General features: G+C 43.2%; 1 protein-coding gene across 1 annotated transcript; it reads left to right on the top strand.

Moving 5' to 3' along the window:
• The first annotated feature begins 428 nt into the window (after positions 1 to 428).
• Positions 429 to 15,276, top strand: LOC101545222 (dehydrogenase/reductase SDR family member 2, mitochondrial-like). Its single transcript, XM_055132898.1, has 8 exons — positions 429 to 568; positions 1,246 to 1,423; positions 2,041 to 2,142; positions 3,253 to 3,323; positions 12,493 to 12,544; positions 14,407 to 14,569; positions 14,904 to 14,910; positions 15,147 to 15,276. The coding sequence occupies exons 1-8, from the start codon at positions 429 to 431 to the stop codon at positions 15,274 to 15,276; spliced, it is 843 nt and encodes a 280-aa protein (XP_054988873.1).
• The last annotated feature ends 367 nt before the right edge of the window (positions 15,277 to 15,643 follow it).

Below are 15,643 nucleotides of genomic sequence, written 5' to 3'. Positions count from 1 at the left end.
GGTTTTTAACAAAAAGAATTTTGTAGATAAACATTCATGTCCAGGGGGTTGGAACAATAGCACAGCGGGTAGGGCATTTGCCTTGCATGCGGCTGACCCAGGTTCGATTCCCTGTATCCCATATGGTCCCCCGAGCACCGCCAGGAGTATTCCTGAGTACAGAACCAGGAGTAACCCCTGTGCATCGCCAGGTGTGACCCAAAAAGAAAAAAAAACATTCATGTCCAGTAAATTATGGAAGGGTTTGAGCAGTAGCTACAGGCTAAGCTTTGGGGGCTGATCCCCCATCATGTGTTTCAAGTCTGCCATGGGAGGTGGTACTCACTAACCTGAGAGATGCTTACAGGCACTGCTTATTGGAACCATTCTCCCTTTCCAGAAGCTTCCAAGACCCCATTCAACTAGAGGAAGACCACACAGACACCACTATGTATAAACCCCTGACTTGGACTTGGAGGAACCTCCTGACGTCTGAAATCCCCCTCTCCTTGAGGAGTACCAGAGGCACAGCCACTAGGACCCTCAAATTTGCCAACAAAGTCGCCGTGGTCACAGGATCCACAAAGGGGTGAAAGCAACTTTTGGAGGATCTGGGAATCTGGGAGTGTGTTTAGATTCCATTGACCTATTGTCTGTGGTCCCCACAAAGCAGAGCCTGTTAGAATTTAGTATTGATGATTTGTTTTGGAATGTGATCCTAAAGAGAACCATGAGGGCCAGGAGAGAGGAGTGACAAAGCCAGGACAGTCTATCTATGGGGCTCTCCCACATCTCCACTGCTCCCCACATCACCTGGACTTGAATTCCCAAGTCCTCCAGGTCTAGGGAGCATGATGAATCTGGGAGTGTCCACCAGGAAGAGACAGGAGAATCCATCCAGTTGATCCCTTCTTGTGGTCTGGTGTGATTCACGCCCCATATTTCCTAACAGTGGCTTTGTGTGTGTCCAACATGAGACCAGGAATCCCCGAAGCCTGGAGGAACTAAGCCTCCCATCACGGTAATAGTTTAAGTAGGAGGGGAAGCCACATTCTGAGGGATACAGGATCAAGGGCTATCCAGGGACTGATGAGCAATGAATTCTCTTTCCCTTCTCCAAGTTTCTGATCATCCTTAGTTAAAGCTGGAGGTGAGATTGAGTCTCTAGATTGTCAGAAGTTCATTTCAGGGAGCTCAGCATTAAAGGAAAGTGGAACTTCACCACCCCAAGCTGGACTGGTCACATCCTTTCCTTTCCGCTGACAGGATTGGCCTGGCTTCCGCCAGGCGTCTCGCCCAAGATGGGGCCCACGTAGTGATCAGCAGCCGGAAGCAGCAGAACGTGGACCATGCCGTGGCCATGCTACAAGATGAGGGTCTGAGTGTGACGGGTACTGTGTGCCACGTGGGGAAGGCTGAGGACCGTGAGCGGCTGGTGGCCAAGGTGAAGAGCTCTGGGATTCTGCTGATGATGACGCAGTGGAGGGAAATGGCTGAGGGCAATATGATTTGAATCAAGTCAGCTGGGTGCCACCCCACCCCACCCTGAAGCCAGCCTCCCTGAGCTGACCAAGAAAGGAAGTGCTGAGGAGGAGGAGGAGGAGGAGGAGGAGGAGGAGGAGGAGGAGGAGGAGGAGGAGAGCATTGGGAAAGGGTCCAGGGCTGTGCTGGGCAGGAGGTTTGCCCATTACAACCAGCCACAGCTGCCCTGTGGAGCCCCAGGCCAGCCCCTCCTTGAAGGTTCTCCATGGAGGATTGTAGAGAAGGAGAGGTTGCAGAGAAAGAAGTTCTGATGTGCGAACAGGCTTCCAGGGGAAAGGGAGCTTCTGGAGACAGTACAGATGGGAGCTGTGTTTGGGTTGCCTAGGGAGAAATCCCACCCCTCATTGCCTGGGCCCTCAGAGCTGGTTCCTAAACCAGAAGGACACTGCCCCTCTCTTGGCAGGAACCCTCAGGTTTGCACCAGGTTTGCCCCTGGTTCATGGCAGGAATCACCTCCCATACAGCAGACCCATATTGGGCCCCCTGACCCTGGGTCTTGGTATCCCCTTCTCCCCACAGGCCCTGGAACACAACAAGGGTGTGGATTTCCTGGTGTGTGTGGCAGGGGTAAACCCCCTGGTGGGAAGTACGCTGGGGAGCAGTGAGCAGATCTGGGACAAGGTAAGATGGGAGAGAGAGCCAGCATGGATCAGGGCTGCCACATGAACCCTCTCTCCCTCTCTCAGGTCCCACATGACTCCCCCCGGCCCCATCTTCCTCACAGACTCATTGTCCCCATCCTAGGAGATTGGGGTATGATTGTCTAATGCAATTCTAGCCTACCTTGCAGGAACCCCCGGTCTGCAGGGAATATCCAACATGCACCCAAATTATCCCTCCAAGTGTGGCCCAGAGCACAGCCGGGCTCTCTGCCTCGCCCAGGGGTGCGAGCACCAGAGCTCTGTACCTGAGATGCAGTCGGCCTCACTTCCAAGGGCACCTTGACTGAGTAACATCATCTAGGTGGCCTGAACTGCAGAAATGTGGGTGACAATTTTTCGAGGTCAGGTGTCCGAGACCAAGGCTTGGGAAGAGATCTCTGAGCACCTGAAACCTTTCTGAGAGAACCTGTTCCCGGCTTCCCCACAAGCTATGGGAGCCATGTGTGTGAATTTGTGCATGACTCTGTGTGTACACAGGTATGAGTGCACATGTGAGTGTGTGTGTGTGCTCATGGGAGGAGGCGTGATATGGGTTTACATGTACATGGGGTACACGTCTAAGAAGGTATGTGAGTGTGTGTGTGTGTGTGTGTGTGTGTGTGTATGTGTGTGTTCAGCTTCCTCCTTCATCAGGCCAGCACCCACACTGGGTTAGGCCCATCTTACTACAGTGTGATTTCCTCTTGACCATATCCCCAAGGATCCTCTTTTCCATCAGGTTAGTTTCTGATATCCTGAGCTTAGGATGTAGCATATCTACGTGGGCATATGTAGTTTATCCCACAAGAAGGTCTCCATGCACTCAGCTGGTAGGTGCGTTCCCAACCCAACCAGAACATTCTTTTTTCATCCAAGGCCCTTGGAGACACAAGAATCCTGACTTGAGAGCTCAACCTGAACCCCACACTCCTGCACCCTCAGGACCCCTCACCCCCATGGCTGTCAGATCAAGCCAGTACTGACCCTACTTGCCTTTGTCAAAGACCGTCACACCTCTTCTAATGCAGAGACTCGGGTGAGACCCACACACTCATTTTTCCTCCCCTGCTCACACCTGCTCTGATTCCAGATCCTGCATGTGAACGTGAAGTCCCCAGCTCTGCTGCTGAGCCAGCTGCTGCCCCACATGGAGAAGAGGGGGTGAGAGCCTGGAAGCGGGTGGGAGCAGTCTTTGGTGTCTACCGTGGGGTGGAGAGCTGAGCGAAGGGGACTGAGGGGACTTAGACCTTGCCCCTGGGAACCAGTGGCAGAGAGTCTATAAAATCAGACCCGTGAGTTTCCCCCTCGCACGCTGAGTCAGAAACACCAGCCGCAGCATTCTGCCCGGGACAGTCCCGTTCTTTGCTAAAATGTACCCAGGGCATTTGGACCAGGATAAGAGCCACAGAGAGTGGTGCTGAGGGCTGGCCTCGGGGACAGACAGTGCTCTCTGGGGCTGTAGCAGCTCAGGGCACAGAATCCTGCTAACACACACAGCCTGCCCGTCACGGGAGCAGTCACAAGCATCGTCCCACTCTGCTCTTGCCCTGCCTCTTCCTAACCCTGCCACCTTGCCACCCCTGCTAGGCAGCAGCCAGAGCATCAGCTTCTCTGCAGCAGGCCCAGTGGATAGAGACCAGCTCCTTTCTAACTAGGAGAGCTGGGAGTACTTTGCCACTAGCCTCAATGAGTAGGGTGTTCCCCAATACTCTCCCAGAGACCCACATTATTCATGAGCAGGAGACATCTGGCTGTGTCCTGGGAGTTTTTCCGTCTCTAGTTTACCAGTCTCATCAGCAGAAGTTGTCCGTTGTCTCAACAGTTTTCCTCCAAGTTCTCTATGACCCCATTCTTTATGCTCCGCCACTAGCTACCACGCAATTAACTAACTCCTTGAGCTTTCTTCTCTAGGTAAGTGCAAACATGGCAGTGGAAGTTTGTTGCAAAGATGAATTGACATGATTAAATATGTCAAGGACCAAACAATGTGAACATTGTAAAACTATGCATATTTTCTATAGTTAATAATGAGCATAATCTTAAAATGAATATTATCAGAACACACATTCTTCAGCACCATAAATATAAGTATATAATAACAATTTGGTTTTAATATTTATGATGCAAAATTATTATATAACATAACCTAATGGATTATATATTATGTGATGTGATATATGTATAGTGGTTAATGCTCATATTCTATATTTACATATTAATATATTGTTAAATAATGGTATCTTGATATATTGAGATTAATAATGTTATAATAATATTGACACTGTGAATGGTGTTATCACTACTATTATTCCTAGTTCCAGGACCTGGACAAGTAAAAGATTTCTTTTTCCAACTTTATAGACAAGGTAGGAGTTCATAAAAGAAAATCCACTTAAGTTGGACCCTGAAGGATTGTTAGAATTTAGGGAAGTAGGTAAGAGTGCATGAGAGGGCAAAAATGGGGTTAAAAGTGATAAAAGGCTTAGAGACATTTCAGAGAACAATCTGATGAACCTGGAGAATGAAAGAACACATCCACATAAAAAGAAATAAGGAAATTATTAACACCAGACATTTGGACTTTAAGGTAAATCTTAAGCGGGACAATCATGTATTTTTATAATCCTGAACATATTTGATCCAACCCTCTAAGTTTTAAGAAACAATAATTTTTTTAAAAGAACATTAACTAGGAGGAATGAAAGCAGTCCCTAGGGCACAATGAATCAGAGGCAAATCCCTTAAATTCAGAAGAAAGCTATTGGATTTATTACCTATCTTAAGAGCAGTAGTCAGCAAAAAAGCTAAAAAAAATTTTTTTAAGTTAAAAACCAAAATACTAAGTGAAAGTGGGAGCCCTTGGAAGAAAGAGCACTGCAAAGTGCTTCCCTACTGTTGTTTTCCAAATTCCTTTAAAAAAAATAACATAGCATTTGGTTTCTGTTTCTATAACTTCCCAGGACAGAAGTTCAGGTTGGGGACCTCTAGTCATGAGGATGGGATGCCAAATAATTATCCCTTTAATGATAAAGAGAACTAAAAATAGAATCCTAGAAGACTGTTAAGGGAACTATTTCAAAATTAGAGCCATCAGGGGGGAGATATGTGGCTGAGGATTTGTACCCAAGATGAAATCATGGAGATTTGCAATTTAAATTTTTGTTACTTAGATCATTCAAATCTCTCTCCTTTCCCCACCTCCCCTCCCCCCCCCACACACACATACTCAAAAATTTAATTTAAAGTTATTCCAGACAAACACTGGCCTCAGGTGCTTCACAAAGGCAAAAACAAATCTCTAAATAATCTACCTTAATCCCAGGCTTCAAGTAGTTCTTCCAAAACATATATTAAAGTAAAATCAATATACAGGAGAAAAATCATAAAACAGGATACCAGAAGCAAAAATTAGCATAAACCACAGACAACAGATATAGACCCACAAGTTCTCTAAACTCTGAATTATCTAGCACAAATTATAAAATAAATGTTTTTAGTAAATAAAATAAAATTAGAAAATATGATTTTAAAAGAAGTATAAGGATTGACCAAGCAAACAACTTAAAATATAAATGAACAGAATACTAGACATTTTAAATAATTATTGAAATTTAAGAATAGCAAATAGGCTTAAAAACAAATATGATTGGGTCAGAGCGATAGTACAGTGGGTGGGGCACTTGCGAGTTTGATCCCCAGCAATCCACCTGGTCCTTGAGCCCGCTAAGAGTGATCCCCGAACACAGAGCCAGGAGTAAGACCTGAACACTACCAGGTGTAGTCCAAAATTCAAAAATAAAAACAAAAAAAAACAAATATTTATGGCCACAAATAATATTGGAAAGTAAAAAATCAAATTAAGGAAAATATTCTAGAATGTAAAACAAAAATGGAAAGATGATAGAGATGCTAAGAAGCATGGAGAAAATAGCAAGAAAATTACACCAGTCAAATTCACATATATAAAAAACAGAGAAGAATGACCTGAGAAATTCTAAGATAGTAATACCCACATCTAAGAAGTGCAACTATCAACCAGAACATTTTTTGACTCTATACCTAAACATGGAACTAGGTATGGTAAACTGCATACCTTACTCCAGAAGACCTGGGTTGAATCCACAAGAACCACACATTTAAAAAAATACTTCGTCGGGGCTGGAGCAATAGTATAGCTGGTAGGGCATTTGCCTTGCATGTGGCTGACCCAGGTTCGATTCCCAGCATCCCATATGGTCCTCTGAGCACCGCCAGGAGTAATTCCTGAGTGCGTGAGCCAGGAGTAACCCCTGTGCATCAGCGGGTGTGACCCAAAAAGAAAAAAAAACTTCAACTTGTCACATGATGAATCTAACAATCATCATGAAAAATATCAAAGCACAAAGGGGGAAAAAATGATGCCAGAAGCAACCAGAGAGGAGCTAGAGATTACCTTCAAAGAAATAGAGCTAGCCAGATTTATCACCTATAAAATATCTTTCAAGAATTAGAACAAAGTAATAACATTTTCAGACAAATGAAAGCAAGGAGTTCACTATCAGGAAACCGTCACTTTAAAAAAATCTCTGGTGAACTTTAAGCTGAAGAAAAATGATCTCTGATGAAAATCTAAGATGGAAATAATAATGAAAAAGACATACTATACTAACAATTTTAACCATTTATTGTAGAAGTAATAGCAGTTGAGGGCCAAAGAAATAAAAATAGTGTTTACATTTAAGATGCAACGATTGACATGTTCTATACAAAAGAAATATGTATTTTTTATTCTAAAGGCTGAAAAATAATAATAAAAAACATGGTATGCAAATTCTAATCAAAGAAAAGACATTTAGCCAAAAACATTGCTAAAGAAAAAAACATCTGTTTCACAATATCAAAAGCATTGATTCGTTGAATAGACATAAAAATTGTAATTACTCTCTATACACTGGGAAAAAAAACTTCCAAACACATAAGGAAGACTTTGGCACAAATAAATGCAAAAGAAAGCAAACAAGTCCACATTCCAACAGGACCTTGTCCACCTTCAGTAGGGCAGCTCATTAAGGCAAGTGAACCCCTCTCTCAAGAAGAGCCAGTACAGAAAATGGAACTAAAACAACATGATTGGCAGCCTAGCCTAGGGAATAGATTTAGAAAAGATACCAACAACTGCAGAGTGTATATTCTCTTTCAGTACAGTGAGAATATTTATCAGAAGCCTGATGATAAAATAGGCCATAATGCAAGTCTAACAAACTTTAAGTGATTGAAATACAGACAAGCTTCTCTGACTACAGAAATCAAAAAAAAAAAATGTTTTGTTTGTTGAGATTTCTTTTGCTTTGTTTTATTTTGGGCAAGAGGCCGTGGGAAAAAAGGGCGCACCTGCCAGTGCTCTGAGTTTACACCTGGCTCTGTGCTCAGGGTTCAATCCCGGAGAGAACAGGGGACTCAGGGGATCCCAGGGATGGAACCCTGATCGCTGAATGCAAGGCAGATGCCCTACTTTCTATGCTATCATTCCAGTCCCAAAAACAAAAAGAAAGTTTTGGAGGGGGATGTGCCCAAGTAATGCTGGGGGGGCGGGCGCTGGGGCCACTAAGTGATTCCATCAACTGGCCCCTAGAGTTCATTCTGGGGACAGCATTGCTGAAGGCCACCAGAGCAGTACCTGTCAGAGATGGGGTGAGATCAAACTTGGGGACTTGAATATTAAAATCTGCAAACGCAATTGCTTTTGAGTTGTCTCTATGCCCCCCCCAAAAAAAAACACTTTACAAAACACCATTTATGTGTTTCTTAGAATTTATATTAGAATATATAATTGAAGCATAAGGAATATATACATGTACATATGCATATATATATATATATAAACTCTTTTGCAGGTGAGGCACACCCAGCAGTGCTCAGAGGTTGCCCCAGCTCTGTGTTTATGGGTTATTCCCAGTTGTTACTCTCGGTGGGCCATATAGTGCCAGGGTTCAAACCCAGGTCTCCTGCATGCAATATGCCCCAGCCCTGTGAGCCATGTTCCAGCCCCATTTAAACTATTCTTAGGATTATTTATTTTATTTAATGATTGTTTGAGCGGGCACCAGTAACGTCTCTCATTGAGAGACTTATTGTTACTGTTTTTGGCATATCCAATACGCACGGGTAGCTTGCCAGGCTCTGCCATGCGGCTCAATACTCTCCGTAGCTTACCGGGCTCTCCAAGAGGGGCAGAGGAATCGAACTCGGGTCAGCCAAAAGGCAAACGCCCAACCGCTGTGCTATTGCTCCAGCCTTTTATTTAATGAAAGCATGTAAATTAGAACCAGCCAAAGGAACAGATGTGTGAGACAATCTAGAACTAGAAAAATTCCAGATGTCAAGTTTTCTATCTTCCAGATCCGGTTACCCTCCTGGCATTGACCAGGCGACCACATTGCTACTGCAGAGACTGCTCACCCCAGGAGCTCATCCCAGTTTTGGTGGCCAAAGTTTTTGTTAAGGCGTCATTGCCTAGACTGGCTCAATTCATGGCCTGGGGGAAAGGCACTCAGTCCCCTACTGTCTCCCTCTCTGACGTCAGTCTGATTTCACTTGGTCCCAACCCCACCCTCGAATCTAGAAAGAATGTTCAACTTTCTGATGTGACTCTGTCCCTGAGTCATTTGCTCTGAGGGACCCACCATAAATGATAGACACTCCTCCAAGAAATTCCAAAGATTTAAAGAGAGCTTTAGACCCTAGAGATCTCGAGCAGTATGTTATGAGTTTGCAGTTTGTCCTGGAGATATGATTTTGAAAGCCAGTAGCAGCTGTGTGATTATTGAAGTCAATCTGAACAAGATCATCAAGGAAGCAGGTGTAGATAAAAAGGGGCAAGAAACTTAAGAAGGAGTTCTGGGGAACCAGTGCAGCAGACTGAGAACAAGAAACACACATGGAAGGAGGGAAGCTAGGAACCTGGAAAGTATAAGGAAGCATTTCATGGTGGGAAGGGAGAGCAACTGTTTAACACTGCTGACAGGTCAAGTCAGATGAAAATGGGAGCTGAGAATTGGGTTGAGTCATATGGAAGACACCAGTGGCCTTAACAAGAGCACACTCATTGGGGTCATAGCAATCTTGCTAAGATTTAGCAGATTTTTCTTGACTATTTCAGCCAGAGCAATAGCACAGCGGGAAGGGCATTCACCTTGCACACGGCCAACCCGGGTTCGATTCCTCCACCCTCTCAGAGAGCCTAGCAAGCTACCGAGAGTATCTCGCCCGCACTGCAGAAGCTACCCGTGGGATATTTGATATGCCAAAAACAGTAACAACAAGTCTCACAATAGAGACGTTACTGGTGCCTGCTCCAGTAAATTGATGAGCAATGGGATGACAGTGACAGTGACTGTTTCAGCGTTATTACCATACGTCCTATAGACCACTTCCAGAGACTTAAGGTTTTCTTTAAAAGTAGTGTTCTTGGTTTTGGTTATTAATCAGTTACAGTTTTTTCACTTGAGAGGACTTCTGTACAACTCCTACTGCCATTCTAGAAGTCTTCCTTTTAGGTGAAGTGTCAGTATTTTCTGTTCACTTCCTGTTTCCTTCCTCCACACCCCCAAATTATTCCCTGAACACCAAGCAGGCTATAACATCTTCTCCCCAGCTCAGTGAATGTTCTTAATCACATGCAGTCAAGTATGTGAATATACAAACAAGTATACATACAAGTAATATTTAGGAGGAGGTTTAGATCCCTAAAATTTTTGTTTTATAAAAGAAAATTAATGAGATAAACATCATCTTAAGAAATTAAGACAAGTGGGATCGGAGTGATAGTAAAGTGGGTAAGGCACTTGCCTTGTATATGGCTCACCCCGGTTCAATCCCTGGCTACATATGGTCCCCTGACCCTCACTAGGAGTGATCCCTGAGCACAGATCCAGGAGTAAGCCCTGAGCTTTCCAGGTGTGGTCCAAAATTTTAAAACATGATAAAATTTAGGACAACAATACTATCCTACACTCAAAAGAGTCAGAATTTTATTATAATGGTCCAAAAATATTGAAGGGATTTAAGAGCTCCAGATTTTAATGTGAAAGTGAAATTATTTAAGTTATTCCTAATGGGAAGCTATTTTTTGTCATCAGCAAAAAAAATGTTCTCCAAAGAGAAAATATTTCAAATTTTGCTCATACAAAGCAATCAGAAAACACTGTGTGGTCTGACTGACTTTTAAAAAAGAAAAGGAAAAACTATAACAAAGAAACAATGCAATTATTCAGATCCAACTTCATGTTTTATCAAGTTTTTCATTTCTGTTGACCAAGCTTATAATTGTAGAAAAGTTTTAATTCTATTAAAAGCTAAGAGTCAAGAAATTTGCAGCAGCATAGATAAAACTGTACAAAGTGTACAGTTATTTATAACACTGTACAAAATGTGCTCAGCTCATCTCCTGTGCATAGAATCCATATTTTATTGTTTTTGTTTCCATGCTACACTGGTCTGTGTTCAGGGCTAACTCCTTGCTCTGTGCTCAAGGTTCACTTCTGTCAGGGTTCAGGGGACAAGTTGGGTGCTGAGGATCAAACCTGGATTAATCATGTGCAAGGTAAACATCCTACCTGCTACACTATCTCTCCATTCCCACAATCCACATTTTAGATCCTCTTTACCAGCAATAAAATAAATGTATCTCAGAGATTGTAGATAATAGTGAACAAAATATTATATCATTTTCAATATAAAATAAAAACTAGAATGTACAGAAGGAAATGTAAATGAAAAGAAGGTAGGAGAAATTAAATTATAAAGAGCAGAAAATAATAGAAAACTAAAACTCTCCCCACCTTGGACATTTTAGTAGTGGTAAAGTAGCAGTAACTATGCTTACCCAAACTATGGAAGTTAACACTAGTGTAATCATGTTACTTAAACTACCATTAAAAAAAGTATTACAATGGAATGCTATGCAGCTGTTAGAAATGATGAAATCATGAAATTTGCATATAAGTGGATAGACATGGAGAATATCATGCTAAATGAAATTGATCAGAAAGAGAGGGACAGACATAGAATGACTGCACTCATTTGTGGAATATAAAGTAACCTAATAGGAGACTAACACCTAAGGACAGTAGAGATAAGGGCCAGGAGGATTGCACCATGGCTTGGAAGCCAGCCACACATGCTGGGTGAAAAGGCAGCTGGGATAGAGAAGTAAAAGATGGTTGGAAGGGTCACTCGGAAAGGGAGGCCTATGCTGAAAGTAGACTATGGGACAAACATGATGGCCTCTTGGTATTACTGTATTGCAAATCATAAAACCCAAAAGGAGAAAGAGAGAGTAAGAGGGGATGTGCCTGCCACAGGGGCAGGGGGTGGGAAAGGCTGAGGTGGTGGGAGGGATACTGGTATCGTTGGTTGTGGAGAATGGACACTGGTGGAAAGAAGGGGCCTCAATCATTGTATGGCTGAAACGAATCATGAAAGTTTGTAAGTCTGTAACTGTATCCCATGGTGATTCAATAAAATAAATAAAAAATATTATTTTTAAAAGAAAAATTAAATATAGGGATCAAGAAAACCAATAATTTACTTTTCAAAAAAGTTGCATTTTTAAAAAATTTAACATGGGTAAGATCAAGGGGAATGGGGAAAGATAAGATACTAGTATTCAATATTGAGAATAAAAGTAGAGGAGATCATTATAAATCCTGAAGATATTAAAAGAGCAATAAGAGAGCACTAATGCCTGAAAGGTCTTTTACATCAGGTATAACCTAAAATTTCAAGAAAACAGGTAAATTCTTTAAGATGATATAATTTACCAAAACTAAAAAGATATGGAAAACTGGCTCTTCTCTATAACTAACTTCTCTATGGTGATAGACAGATTTTCTTACAAAAACAAATGACACTCAAAGCACATAGATTTATATCACTGAATACCTATTTTAAAAAGGGGAGGGCTGGAGTGATAGCACAGTGGGGAGTGCGTTTGCCTTGCACACGGCCGACCCGGGTTCGATCCCCAGCAACCCATATGGTCCCCTGAGCACCGCCAGGAATAATTCCTGAGCGCTTAACCAGGAGTATCCCCTGAGCATCACCGGGTGTGACACAAAAAGCAAATAACTAAATAAATATTTTTAAAAAGGGAAATATTTTTGTCCTCTAAGTCCAAAAGAGTGTCTCTCCCTCTCAAATGCTGTTTTCTCCCTCTAGATTCAGCCACAGACACAGGTCTCTACCTTCAATTCACATATTCCCCACTATCACTACCACCCCTACACACACACACACACACACACACACACACACACACACACTCTTACCCTTCTCCATCTCTCTCTTCCAGGCAAGGCTCAGTGATCCTGGTCTCCTCAATCACAGCCTATAACCCAGTTACTGTAAGTATGACTGCTTAGGGGAGGGTGTTAAATGGGGGATTCGGTGGCAGAGTACTTGTCTTTCTTGTGTGAGGTCCTGTGTTCCCTCCCCATCATTAAAAAAAAAAAAGTGTAATTTTCCGTGGCATGAGGTTGAGCAAGAGGAAGATTGCTCCATTTTATTTTTTGGGTTTTTTTTGGTTTTGTTTTTTTTTTTTGCTTTTTGGGTCACACCCAGCAATGCACAGGGGTCACTCCTGGCTCATGCACTCAGGAATCACCCCTGGCAGTGCTCAGGGGACCATATGGGATGCTGGGATTTGAACCCGGGTCAGCCACGTGCAAGGCAAACGCCCTACCCGCTGTGCTATCACTCCAGCCCCATGAGATTGCTCCATTTTATCTGGAAAATTAGATGCACAGAAATACCCAAGGTTTGGGGCTGCAGCAAAGGATGTTTGCCTTGCACACACCTGACCCAGGCTTGATCTCTAGCATCCCATATGGTCTCCCGAGCACCACCAGGAGTAATTTCTGAGGGCAGAGCCAGGAGCAACCTCTGAGAATCGCTGGGTATAACCCAAAAAATACAAAAAAAAAAAAAAAAGAAAGAAAGAAAGGAAAAATACCCAAGCTTTTTTTTTTTTAATTTAGATTTTCTTTATTTATTTATTTTTATTTTTTTTTGCTTTTTGGGTCACACCTGGCGATGCACAGGGGTTACTCCTGGCTCTGCACTCAGGAATTACCCCTGGCTGTGCTCAGGGGACCACATGGGATGCTGGGATTTGAACCCGGGTCGGCCGCGTGCAAGGCAAACGCCCTACCCGCTGTGCTATCTCTCCAGCCCCAATACCCAAGCTTTGATAATACTTTCCTCAGAATTACCCATATGCAAAAGTGATTGTTATCACTCACACCTCTTACTTTTTCCAACAATTAATGATATTAAGAAAGAATACAGGGGCTGGAGCGATAGCACAGCGGGTAGGGCGTTTGCCTTGCACGCGGCCAACCCGGGTTCGAATCCCAGCATCATCCCATATGGTTCCCCTGAGCACCACCAGGAGTAATTCCTGAGTGCAGAGCCAGGAGTAACCCCTGTGCATTGCCAGGTGTGACCCAAAAAGCAAAACAATAAAAAAAAATTTAAAAATAAAATAAATAATAAAAAAAGAAAGAATACACAGTGCAATTAGTGGAGACTACTCTCCCTATTTCCTCAACATTACCTCCCATATTTGATCTGGAAGTGGTATATTTTTAATTTTCAGGAAAAACTTAATATTTAATACCCACAGCCCTCCCGTAAGGCCCCTCTACTCTTTCTCCTGTTCCCACCTTCTTACTCTTGTAGCATTTGTTTTCTTGTCAGTATCCACTGCTTTTTCCCCCCTGCTCATCAATTTTATTTATTTATATTGCACACTTAGGTGCTGTTATCCACTATTTCTTTCTCTTTCTGAGTTATTTTACTTCACATTATCCCTTCAATTTCTTTTCACTTTGCAGAAAATGGCAAGTTTTCATCTTTTTAATAGCTGAATCTTATTCAGCTATTAAAAAGCTATTCCATTGTCTATACATGACACATCTTCTTTAGGCAATCACATTTCAACAAGACACACTAGTTGTTATCATAACTTAGCTACTATAAATAATGCTGTAATAACCCTGGGGTGGGTATAACTTCCTGAGTTAATGATTTCATATTCTTTGGATAGACACCCACAGATGAGATTGTTGGATGGTACGGCAGTTCTAATTTCAGACCTGGAGGTACCTTTACTGGAAAGGATATTCAAGCAGAACCCAGGAGAAACCAATATCTCTCCCTTGCCACCAATCCTAATCTATTTATCTACCTCTTTTTCTTTCCATAGGACCTAGGAGTCTATAACATCAGTAAAACTGCCGTCCTAGGACTCACCAAAACCCTGGCCAAGGAACTGGCACCAAAGAACATCCGTGTGAACTGCATAGTACCAGGACTCATCAAGACAGAATTTAGTCAAATTGTGAGACCCAAAGACAGTTCCTGGGCCCGTACCCATACTCATCCCCTCCCCAACTTGTCCCTGGAAAGACCCTGCTAAAGAGATCTGAACTCTTTAATCTGAGTCGCAGTCTCAACCTCATCCCTACTAGACTCTTATCCACAACTTTGGGATTTACCAACCTCTTCTCAATAGAGGGAAGAACGGGGGCCAGTTCTCTGTGGGAAGGTTCTCCCATCTGCTTCATCTTTAAATGGGGTCACACCACCTGAGGGTCAGGCCCATGGGATATGGCCTCCAGGGAAGTGTCTGAGTAGCACTGACTATTGGTCTGTCCTTTAGCTCTCTGATGAACCAGCCACTTGGAACGCCACAAAAGAAAGAGAAGCAGTCCAGAGGTAGGTTGTGGGCAAGGTGGTGTCCTTCATAGATCTGGAGTAACCTGACTTCAAACATCCCGTTTGCCCTTGTGTTTCTTCCCCCTTTCTGAGCTCTGATGGTTCCCCAGGACTGTGATCAGAACCAAAGACCATCTCCATCCATTGCTTTCCCTTATTGCCACAAGGGTTATGACTTCAAATCACCATACAGGGGCCCAGGATAAGGAATAGAAGGTCTTATCTCAGCATCTTCTTCCCCTGCAGATTGGGGGTGCCCGAGGACTGTTCAGGACTCGTGTCCTTCCTCTGCTCCCCCGACGCTGGCTATATCTCAGGAGAGATGATCGCTGTGGCTGGCTTCTCCTCCCACCTCTGAGGGTGTGAACTTAAAGTTCAGGCTGTCCTCTCGGAGTAGAAGACCCATGTGGCTTGGCGCCACCCTGTTGGAACAATTGTGTTAATGATGAGCCTCTAAGTTCACACTGTAAGTTCAAAATAATCAGAATATGAAATAATCAAGAACATCCCAAAATAAAACAGAGCATAGAACTATCAATTAGTGTTTTCTCTTGTCATACCCCCTCCCCCAATTTACACTATGATTAATGTTGCTGCTAGGATCCCTGGCCAAGTATCTGATCAGCAGGGGATCAAACACCTCAAAGATTAAAGTCTAGATGAGCGTTCTTCAGCATTTTGTACAGCTGTAGCCTGGCACTTGTCTACACACTGGTCCACAGACC

Source organism: Sorex araneus, chromosome 3 (assembly GCF_027595985.1).
Source record: "Sorex araneus isolate mSorAra2 chromosome 3, mSorAra2.pri, whole genome shotgun sequence".
Taxonomy (NCBI): Eukaryota; Metazoa; Chordata; class Mammalia; order Eulipotyphla; family Soricidae; genus Sorex; species Sorex araneus.
The sequence above is the reverse complement of the archived record's forward strand: the minus strand, read 5'-3'. Positions and strand labels throughout refer to the sequence as shown.

Coding starts and splice junctions, on each gene's coding strand:
- LOC101545222 (XM_055132898.1), top strand. CDS start 429: ATGTATAAACCCCTGACTTGGACTTGGAGGAACCTCCTGACGTCTGAA. Junction 2,143..3,252: donor GTGAGCAGATCTGGGACAAG/GTAAGATGGGAG, acceptor CTCTGATTCCAG/ATCCTGCATGTGAACGTGAA. Junction 3,324..12,492: donor CCCCACATGGAGAAGAGGGG/GTGAGAGCCTGG, acceptor TCTCTCTTCCAG/GCAAGGCTCAGTGATCCTGG.